The sequence below is a fragment of the Mastomys coucha genome, unplaced genomic scaffold (assembly GCF_008632895.1).
Source record: "Mastomys coucha isolate ucsf_1 unplaced genomic scaffold, UCSF_Mcou_1 pScaffold5, whole genome shotgun sequence".
In the NCBI taxonomy this organism is placed as follows: domain Eukaryota; kingdom Metazoa; phylum Chordata; class Mammalia; order Rodentia; family Muridae; genus Mastomys; species Mastomys coucha.
This window is the reverse complement of record NW_022196911.1, coordinates 102,585,062-102,596,245: the sequence shown is the minus strand read 5'-3', so window position 1 is coordinate 102,596,245 and position 11,184 is coordinate 102,585,062. Positions and strand designations below refer to the sequence as shown.

The 11,184-nt window shown below is 44.5% G+C and overlaps 1 protein-coding gene across 2 annotated transcripts in view; it reads left to right on the top strand.

Moving 5' to 3' along the window:
* The window catches only part of Ern1 (endoplasmic reticulum to nucleus signaling 1), a 95,041-nt gene that overhangs the window by 65,075 nt on the left and 18,782 nt on the right, over positions 1–11,184 (top strand). For both annotated transcript variants that reach the window (XM_031350822.1, XM_031350823.1), the window contains exons 7-11: positions 491–592; positions 2,038–2,299; positions 3,933–4,011; positions 5,044–5,209; positions 9,594–9,712. In XM_031350822.1, coding sequence (XP_031206682.1) covers positions 491–592; positions 2,038–2,299; positions 3,933–4,011; positions 5,044–5,209; positions 9,594–9,712 — 728 coding nt within the window. The remainder of the gene's footprint in view (positions 1–490; positions 593–2,037; positions 2,300–3,932; positions 4,012–5,043; positions 5,210–9,593; positions 9,713–11,184) is intronic.

The window sequence follows — 11,184 nt, the reverse complement described above, 5'->3', positions numbered from 1 at the left end:
TGTGTGTGTGTGTGTGTGTGTGTGTAAAGTGGGGGGAGAGAGAGAAGGGGGGCAGGGAAGGAGAGAGATATTCTCTGTGTATCCCTGGCTGTCCTGGAACTCACTCTGTAGACCAGGCTGACCTTGAATTGACAGATCCACTTGCCTCTGCCTCCTGAGTGCTGGGATAAGGTATGCGCCACTACTGCCCAACTTAGGAACCCATTTCTAATATTACCTATGTCTTACTATGTAATAAAGAACCCTAAAACTTAGTGGCTATAAACAGCCATTGCATGACTAATGATTCTATGAACTGTGCTTTTAGAGCAGAGCATGGGTGCCTTGTCTCTGTCAGGTTTGTTCTTCTCTCTGGGACTTCAGTCCTCCACCTGGTCTTTCCCTTTCCACATGGATAGCCTTGATGCAATTTAGTAAAAACGTTGTTGTTGTAACTATATAACACCTCAGTAGGTTCTACAGCCCCTCCGTGCTAATCTTTATTCTCTAGAATATACCATCACCATGTATGACACCAAGACCCGGGAGCTCCGCTGGAATGCCACCTATTTTGACTATGCAGCCTCACTGCCCGAGGACGACGTGGACTACAGTAAGTATGCCTGATGTAAGGATGCACCTTCCACATGTAGAAATGATCGCTGCAGAAAGCAGGATTTTTAAAAAGTAACCCTTTATCACCAAGTTCTGGATTTTTCATGGGCTTGTGATGATAGCTTTAGCCAGACAGAAGGAAAGAAACACATTTTGAATGCTTATGTATCACAGGAGGAATGTACTACCAGCATATGAGCAATAGACTCAGATGTTAGCACGTGGCATCAATACCTCCATTAAGAAGGCTACTTTAGGGATTTGAAGAGATGGCTCAGAGCACTTGTTGCTTTTGCAGAGGACCTGAGTTCAGTTCCTATCATATGATGGCTCAGCTCTCTACTGCCTATAACTCCATTCCAGGAGATCAGACGCCTTCTTCTAGCCTCTGCAGATACTAGACATAAAGTGGTACACATAAATATGTGGTACACATAAATACATACATGTAGGTGTTTACTCATATTCATAAAATAAATGAATCTTAAAAATTGTCTTAGGTCTACATAGTGAGTTCCAGGACAGCCAGAGCTGCATGGAGACTCTCAAGATCAAAACAACAACAAAAGTCTTGCCTAGCATACTTAAATCCCTGGGTCCAATTCCTAGTACCACAATAAGAAAAGGCAGTCCACATTTAAATGTGGTTTATACTTTAAGAACTTCTAGCTGTCACATTTTGCAACTCAGATAACTATGCAACCTAAGTTTATTATCTTTTTTTAAAGATTTATTTATTTATTTTATGTGTATGAGTATACTGTAGCTGTACAGATGGTTGTGAGCCATCATGTGGTTGCTGGGAATTGAATTTAGGACCTCTGCTTGCTCTGGTCAACCCAGCTCGCTCCAGTCAGCCCCACTCACTCTAGCCTAAAAATTTTAGTTATTATTATAAATAAGTACACTGTAGCTATCTTCAGACACACCAGAAGAGGGCATCAGATATCATTATGGATGGTTGTGAACCACCATGTGGTTGCTGGAATTTGAACTCAGGATCTTCGGAAGAGCAGTCAATGCTCTTAATCTCTGAGCCGTCTCTCCAGCCCCGTATCTTAACACTTGTATCTGGAAGTCTGACTATTCTTTCCGGCTCAGGACCTCATACATTGTCTCTGAGTACCCAGGTTTTCAAGGACTGCTATAAAATGTCAGCGTCATTGGCACTTGCATTAGCTCTTTTCCTCTCAGCATTTACTCTCACTTATTGGTAGGGTAATTTTTTAAAAACTCAGAGGGGTGGGAAAAGAAGCCTATTTTACAATTATAAGCCAGGCATATCTCAGTGTCTTGAAACTGAAGAGTTCATTGCAAACCAGTGAACTCTTGTGACCTGAGAATATTCTAGACATCTCCACGTCAGTGAAATGACTGCAGCTTGCCAAGAGGATAGAGGTCATGGTTGCCAAATGTGGTTGACATGCTTTGTTTGATCTTTAGAGATGTCCCACTTTGTGTCCAATGGCGATGGACTGGTGGTAACTGTGGACAGTGAATCTGGGGATGTCTTATGGATCCAAAACTATGCCTCTCCTGTGGTGGCCTTCTACGTCTGGCAGCGGGAGAGCCTGAGAAAGGTGGTACACATCAACGTTGCTGTGGAGACTCTACGCTACTTGACCTTCATGTCTGGGGAAGTGGGGCGCATCACCAAGTGGAAGTATCCATTCCCCAAGGAGACAGAGGCCAAGAGCAAGCTGACGTGAGTTGGAGGAGTTAGGACAGATCAGGACAGAACAGGACAGGCAGCAAAGGACAACCCTGGTGTTCTGGGACTGCTACAGTGTAATATACCCTCTGCTGGGGGAGTCAGGAGGTTGGCAGGTATCTCTGAGCTCATGTAGAACATCAAGAGTCAACACTCACTTGTTTTGAGCTGGGGGATGATGATAGCGCACGTCTTTAATCCCAAGTAGACAGAGGCAGGTGGATCTCTGAGTTCAAGGCCAGCCTGATCTACAGAGGGAGTTCCAAGACAGCCAGTGCTCTACAGAGAAACCCTGTCTTCAAAAACAAATACTACTCCCTCCCCCCCCCCCCCCCCCCAAAAAACCCACTGGCTCATTTGGGAACCTCAGAATGCAGCCCATGCAGTACCCCTTTATACTTCAAACTCTCTGTTACTGTCTTTCTCTCTCTCTGGTTCTGTATTATGTTTATGGATTGAAGAGAAAGTCCCATTATGTAACCCATGCTGGCCTCAGCTTCCTAAGTGATGGGATTACAAGTATCTACCTACCTGGACTTCTTGAACATTGACTATAAAATATGAGGGGGAGACTATAATACAAGACTGTATATTTTAAATTTTTATTACATGTCATACTCATTTTAAAAATCAGAAAAAAATACAGAGAGACCCTGTCTCAAAAAACCAAAAAAAAAAAAAAAAAAAAAAAATTAGAAAAAAAAAGTGTCACAGTGTATGTGACCAAGACTCAGCAGATGTATCCTTCATCTCTACCTGTTAAAAGCCTGTCAGTCACTTAACAGGCTAGGTCTCAATCTCCCTATTCCATAGGTGTGTGGAGAAGTTGAAATGTAATCATATATGTGAAAGTGTTGTCTATAGTGAAACACCATTTAGGTGGAAGGAATTTGTAGAAAGAAATTATCATTTCATAGATAACTGACCCAAGGCTCTTGCCAGTAGTAATTCCTGGAAGTCTGTAGGAATAGCTTCCATGCTGCTACTAGACAGCCCTCTGATAGCTCAGGCAGGAGCGCACTATCAGGAAACAACACTCAGTTTGGATGGGAGTTTCTTTCTTTTTTCTATTTGTTTTGTTTGTTTTCTTTATGTGAAGCAGGGTCTCATGAGCCTAGGCTGGCCCCAAATATGCTCTGTATCCTGGGATTACAGGTGTACACTACTCTCCTGGTTTGTGTATCCTGTACATTCCTTTTGCTCTCAGCATCTGGAATGGAGCACCTGTTCCTCTGCTGAACCCTGGAAGTTCTCAAAAAGCCCACAGCAGCATGGTGCTGAGCATGGTTGTTCTGAAAGAGTGCCAGCTCGGTCGCCCAAGAAACTGGCAGCAGGTGCTGAGTACTCAGTCTTCTGCCAGTCATCAATCCAGCCCTTTCCTCGGGCTGCACTGGCCTCCGTCTAGTCCAGTCCTGGCATTTGCAGGCGAGGAAATAGGCTTCCTGTTCTGTAGGTGACAGGTAAAGCTGAGGCTTGAAGTCCCACTGGCCTGTCACGCTACAGTACCCCTGCTACCTTGCTGGCTTCCTTGTGGGAACTGCATGGCCCATGTGTGGCAGCTGATGCTTGAGTCTATGCTTCTGATATCCTAAAAGCCACTTGAGAATGTATGTTTCTGTTTTTTCAGGCCTACGCTGTATGTCGGGAAGTACTCCAGCAGCCTCTATGCCTCCCCCTCAATGGTGCATGAAGGCGTTGCTGTCGTGGTGAGTCAACTGTGGGACCCAAAGATGCAATTTCTTGACTGCTTTTGTTCCCTTTTTAGCAAAAAGTGACATTGAGTTTTGTGTAAACATCTGGTTAAGAAAGGGAAATGCAGAGCTGAATGAATCATGAGCAGCTTCTACAAATGCATATCCTACGTTGAAAGCTGATATTGACAGAAGCAGCTTCCTGAAGCCAGGAAACACTCACTCCTCATGGCTTTGTGTTCAGATCTAACCGTCAGGCTTTCTTCAAGCTAGTCCCACCATGCCTAGCTACCACTCTGCTAGTTTTGGAGGGTTGCATGGTTTAGACAAGCACATGCTTTCCACGATCACCCACACTTCCCTATTCTTTCTTCTGAGCTTCAGTTGCTGGTCTCTCACTTCCTTTCCCCTGCTCAATCCTTTTGTGAGTGCTCCATGCCTCCTCAGGCTTCTCCAGCTTGCTTTGAGCACTCTCACTGAATGACTGGGATATTACACTCCTGATGTGCTAGTGCCTGGACTGGCTGGCTGTAGCCTGTCTGCCTGGTGAGTTGGGTGCTGTAGCAGTGAGGCCACTCCTGACCCTGTTAACTACTCGATGTCTGCAGTTCATTCACACTGTAGTCAATTGTGTCATCTGTGAACACATGGATTCTTACGTAGTTTCACAGAATTTCTAATAGTAGCTTCTTGGAGTTCTATAATGCATGTTCTTCCTGGTTCTCGGTGCCCAAACATGCAAACCTGACATGGCAGGACCAGACATGATCGTTGATGCCTGTAATCCCAGCATTTGTGAGATGGAAACAAGAAAGTCTAGAATTCAAGAACAGCCTGGGCTGCTTGAGTTCTGTCTTAAGCAAAGAGTCTGAAAAGATGTCAGTAGAGCTTTCCTGCCTGGTCTCAGGGTCTCTGTGTCACGCTTTGATGGTTGGTGATGATTGAGCTGTGTGAGCCACTGCTGTCCCTTTAGGGGACAGTGGTTGTGCTGCAGAACCTAGGGAAACTCCTGCCAGCCCTGCAGCTCACCGCATCCCATCTCCACAGCCTCGAGGCAGCACTCTTCCTTTGCTGGAAGGTCCCCAGACAGATGGTGTCACCATTGGAGACAAAGGAGAGTGTGTGATCACTCCCAGTACAGACCTCAAGTTTGACCCTGGACTCAAAGGGAAGAGCAAGCTGAACTACTTGAGGAATTACTGGCTTCTCATAGGTAAGAGCTTCGTTCTGCGTGGTGACATGCTGCCCCCTGGTGGGCGAAAGTCAGCCCTGCTGGTTTACGGCTGCTCTTCATTGTGAATGCATTGTGTGCTCTGTCCATGTCAAGATGGTTTAGGTCTGTGAATATTTTTATTTCCAAGGAGTTACAGAATTCCAGGTTGCTTAATCAGGTCTCAAAAGACCAGTTTCTCTCCAAGATTGAAACACTCGGTGTAAATTTCAGGCAGTGCCTGCTCCCTGTTCCTCACAGTGACCCTCTGAGGTGGGCACCCTTGTTATTTCCACTTTCTAACTAAGAATACTGGGGCTTGTCATTTGGAATAAGAATCAGTGTAGATAAGAGGCTGGACAGGACAAGTTTAAGACCCATGATGATTGACAGTTGTGGAAAATAAAGGCAAAATACTTAGCAATCTGAAGAGAAACTAGAATCAACAGGCGTGAAGAGTCTGCGCTGTTCCTGGGCCATCATTGAAAGGCTCTGCGGGAGTTTCTTTTTCTCAGTCTAAATTTTTGGTTTGTTTCATATTGTTGGGAGACAGAATATCACTATGTTACTCAGGCTACCCTCAATTCATTCAGTCCCTGCTTCCCAAGTGCGTGGCTTCTTTACTCCCTCCCATAATATTTTCTCTCCAAGAAAGGAGAGACCAGGCAGAGACCAGGGCCTTAGGCATGCTAACCATGCTTTGACTCTGGGATGCACCCTGGCCCTTATCTGTTTTCTTCTTACCATTGTTGTTGCCATCACTATCCATGACCCTGGGGTTGAATTAAAGACCTGGTTACAAAGATGAGAGGTTGAGATGATACCCCAAACAGTGAGTATTGCAAACAAAGGCAGAAGTGAGGGTGATCGTGTCCCTGGCAAGTACCCCAAGAGCAAGATGGAATGTTCTTACATCAGATCTTTCCTTTCTGTAGCCCCCTACCAACAATACACACCAATTCTGATGACCTAGCCTAAACATGAGAGGTAGGGTGAGTCCCAGCAGAATAGAGTAGATGTGGGTAGCTAAGAGAGTGTGGGCCCAGGAAGCAGCAGGACCTGCCAGGCAGTGGGTTTGGACCAGAATATGAGTACCTAGGAGCGGTCTGTGGGGGGTGGGGGTGGGGGGAGGGGGAGGGTAGGACCTTGTTGTGCTTGAGCTCTGATCATTCTATTTGCAGATTGTCTGAAAGACCCTATTCTTTGTGCCTTTTAATTCTTCATAGTTCTCTCTCTCTCTCTCTCTCTCTCTCTCTCTCTCTCTCTCTCTCTCTGTTTGTGTGTGTGTGTATGTAAGTGTAAAATATAGGCAAAGAAAATAATACAAGAACTCCTCCTTTTCTTCTTGAGAAAGTATATATGAATGGATCCATGCTGATGGGAAGGGAAAGCTAGTGAGCAGAGCTCATTAGAAGTCCAAGGCTGCTCGGGTTTATGCACCAGTGAAGGTCCATGAACTGCCTGGCTGTGGTCAAGAAGTAGTGCAAAGGAAATATGTATGAAAGCACTGAAAATGTACAAGAAGAGCCTCCGTGGCAGAATTGAAAAATGAGATCCCTTTAAAATTCCCTTTAAATTGTCAGAGTAAGACAACTAGGAAGCCTAGCAAACTTCTAAGAGGTAGCTAAGTAGGGTCTCACAACCTGAGGTCCTGTGAGGAACTTGGGAGCTAGTCAGCTTACAATAAGGCAGTGAGAATACATAACATCTTCTCATAGACCAGGACCAAGATAGGGCCTTTGCTTCTTGTGGAAGAGTGCAAGACAGTCTACCTTCACATTCATCTTGAAAATAAAATGGATCTAATTAAATCAGAAGGGGGAGGTCTGTTGTTTTGTTTCTTGCCCCCAGCAGTGACCCTGACCTGGTGATCAACATCCCCTAGTACTTTGTCAAACAGGCATGAACTGCTATTGGCGACCCAATGCAGTAAGCTGGTCCTGTGCCTTTTGCTTCAGAGTCTGGATCTGTTTGCTTAAGCACAGATAATTCACAAAGGTTGGGTACTATTTATATAAAAATGCTTAAGAACTTTGGGACAGGCTTGCAGAGATAGGTTCTGAGTGTACAGTGGGGTATCCCTGAACACCCTTCTTCAGAAGGAGCCTGTTTATAAGGATTCTCAGTGACTTATCCAGCAGTCTATTGGTAAGAAGCCTTACAGACATGTAGGACATCAGGGAATGAGGTAGACAGGACACTGTAATGCAGGGTGGCCTGTGGAAGGACAACTTTATTTCTCCTGGCTGTTGATCATTTTTGTTGGTTGGCCTCGGTAACCCATGATTACTCACATTCAGATACCAGGTCTGACGCAGAATTCTGACATAGGCAGCCACATGTGAGAAAAACCTTTTGTAGAGCAAAGCGTGCCTCAGTAGGCCATGGTGTGCATGAGAAAATTTGTGATGGTTCAGAACAAAAGTAGGTTTCCCTGAAAGAACCATGTCACACCATAGGTGACAAAAACCTGAAAAGATTAAAGTCAGATGAGGGATTAAAGAGGGACTTTCCAGATCAAGAAGTGTAAGCTCTGGCTAGTTCCTGTCAGGCTTCGCCTTGGTACACATGGCACACAGTCTCTAATAGGTCTCCAGTAGTACTAGAGAGATATAGATCATGGAGAGAGCGCTGAGGAAATGAATGAGTCACTGGGTGAAGTGCTTACTGTGAGAAGGTATGGACCAGATCTAAAGCCAGGTAAGCCAGGCGGAATGTATGCCTTTAATCCCAGCACTCCGGAGGCAGAAGTAGGTAGATTTCTTGAGTTGAGGGCTACACAGAGAAACCCTGTCACAAAAAAACAAACTGAAAAGCCAAGTGTAGAGAGGCAGAAACAGGAGGATCTTGGGATTCACTGGCTAGCCAATCTAGTTGAAACATTCAGCTCCAATTTCAGTGAGAGACTCTGTCTCTTAAAAAATATATATTTTTTAAATAATAGTAAGGTAGAGAACCAACTAAGGAAGATACGTCAGGCTGACCTGTGATCTCCACACACAGCCACAAAGAAGACAAAAACAGTATAGAGTAAAAAGCCTGCATCAAGCTGAGAGCTCATCTATGAGAGAACAGAAAGGAGGGAAATCGATGGGGCTTTTCAAGCCCCGTGGAATGAAACTCCAGTTCCTTATTTAGTTACTTTACTTCTTTTATTGCACACACTAGACAATAGGATGGAAGTGTGCTGAATGCCAGTGGTCATGAACTAGTATGTCCAGAACAGTAGCAAGTGAGTGGGCAGTGCTTTTCTTGTCCAGCCAGCACCGACTTCTCTCATTCTCTCAGGTACTCGCTCACCTTAGGTGGAAGCTCAAGTGTAGCTCGGAGAAGGACTAGAACTCTGCCTGAGCACCGGAAATGTACAGAAGGGACCACAATAGCCTTACTAGACTGATGCTACTAGGAAAGCGGTGAAAGAACTTGTTGAACATTGAAGCATCACACTGGTTCCTGAGTTGAATACATGCACCCACACAAGTTATTTTATTTGTAAAAGAAGCAGAATATTGGGCTGAAGAAGTGGTTCAGTAGTTAAGAGCACAAACTGCTTTTGCATAGGATCCAGGTTTGGTTCTCAGCACCCATGTCAAGTGGCTCACAACCACCTGTAATTCCAGCTCCAGGGGAGTCTGTTTCCTACACTTAAGCATTGTACATACCCACACACAGGCATGTAATTAATAATAAAAGTAAATCATTTAAAAAAAGCAGAAGACTGCATTCTGCTGTCAATTAATAAATCTTGTTTTATTTTAAAATTTGTATTCCACATGTGTGTGCAGGTGTGTGTGTGCATTTGCGTGGAGACTAGAGGACAACTTCAGTGGTCATTCCTCTCTTGTTTTTTGAGACAGTCTTTCATGGCCTAGAATTCACTGATTAGGTTAGGCTAGCTATGGGACAAGCTCCAGAGATCAACCTGTTTCCATCTCACTGTTGGATTACACACAGTTGACCAACTTTTCTCATATGGGTTCTGGGGATTGAACTTGAGCCCTCCTGCTTTTACAAGCACTTTACTGACTAAACTGTCTCCCCAGCCCTAAAATTTCTATTGGGGACAGGGAGTGTTTTTGAGGTGTTTGTTTGTTTGGAGACAGGGTTGCACTATGTAGCTCTGGCTGTCCTGGAACTCACTCTGTGGACCAGGCTGGTCTTGAATGCACTGGGCTGTTACACAGAGAAACCCTGTCTTGAAGAAAAAAAAACAGATTCTGTTTTCATACTAATTCTCTAGTAGCCATATTTACCTTTTTCTCGTTGTGTAGATATGAGATTCCATTGTAAGAAAGACTCCCTCAGACGGTAGAGTTGCTAAAATTTTGTATTGGGAGCTACCACTCCCTGGAAGCTGTTCTCATTAAAGGTTTGTTTCCTCTTGTAGGACACCATGAAACTCCTCTGTCTGCATCTACCAAGATGCTGGAGAGATTTCCTAACAACCTGCCCAAACATCGAGAAAATGTGATTCCTGCTGATTCGGAACAAAGGAGCTTTGAGGAAGTGAGTGGGAAGTGAACCAGTGACTTCTAGCTTCTTTCTTTTTTTTTTTTTCTGTGTAGCCCTGCCTGTCCTGGAACTCACTCTGCAGACCAGGCTGGCCTCAAACTCAGAAATCTGCCTGCCTCTGCCTCCCAAGCGCTGGGATTTAAGGCATGCATCACCACTGCCCAGCTTCTAGCTTCTCTTAATAGCTGTTAGGGAGCTAGGTCAAGGCCTCTGCTGGTCCACCCCAGATCTTCTCATAGTGTACCTGAATGGAAAGGGGCTTTAAGCAGAAGCTGGGAACTTCAGTCAAGAGTCCCCATAGCCCTCCGACTTGCTGTCTTGCCTCCATCTTCTGCTGTGTCCTATTGCTTTCCTGGTCAGATATCAGAGTGTTGAGGAGACTTTTTTCTTCTGGCCTGCATGGCCCGCAAAGGGACTTGGAAGTTTCTGAAGACCTTGGCAAGCTAGTAATTCAGGCCTGAACTCTTGCAGTCCCACTGAGTAGGGAGGGGTGATGGAAAAGTAGACTGGATTGGGGAGTTTTTGAAGAACAAGAGCTACTATTATGGATCATCTGGCGTCTTAACAAATCACTTGAGAGATGTAGTTTTTATTTGTTTGTTTGTTTTCCAAGACAAGGTCTCATTATGTAGTACTCCTAGAACTCACAAATCTACCTACCCTTTGTCTCCTAAGTTCTGGGATTAATGACATGTACCACTCTGGCTGGCTTTAGGTTTTATTTAAAAGCAAAGAAACATCACAGCCTTTTAAGTCCAGGGCAGCATCTCTGTTCACCATCAGTGGTATTGGCTGAGTTGGAGGAGTAGGCTGATTCCTAAAACGGAGTTCCTGAACTGTATTGCTCTAAGATCTTATTAAAGTCCTGAGGAGTATTTATTATTCCATACTTATAAAACTATAATGAAGAAAATGAGAGAATATAAATCATCTTATACTCAGAGGTAGCCATGGCCAAAGGTTATATTTATTTAACCATCTGAGCAAAGAGGTCTTTGAATTTGTTTTTTATATTGATGTTTTGTGTGTGTGTGTGTGTGTGTGTGTGTGTGAGAGAGAGAGAGAGAGAGAGAGAGAGAGAGAGAGAGAGAGAGAGAGATATCGTGGTGCAGGTGTGAAAGTCAGGAAAACTTGCAGAAATTGGTTTTTTCTTTCACCAGAAATCAAACTCAGATTGTCAGACTTGCTGGTAGTGTCTTCAGCCACTGAGCCATCTTGCAGGTATAAACTAAGGGCCGAAGAGCTGGAGTTACAGGTGGTTGGGAACAGCCTGATATATGGGTCATGGGAACCAAACTCAGATCCTCTGCAACATCAGTACCTGAATTTAACCACTGAGCCATCTCTCCAGCCCCACAACTGTCTTTTTAAACACTCCTGGATAGTTACTATAAATAGATGTTCTCCCTGTCACATGCTCAGCTCAGATTTCTCAACCACACGCTACATACCCAGCAGGCCATACT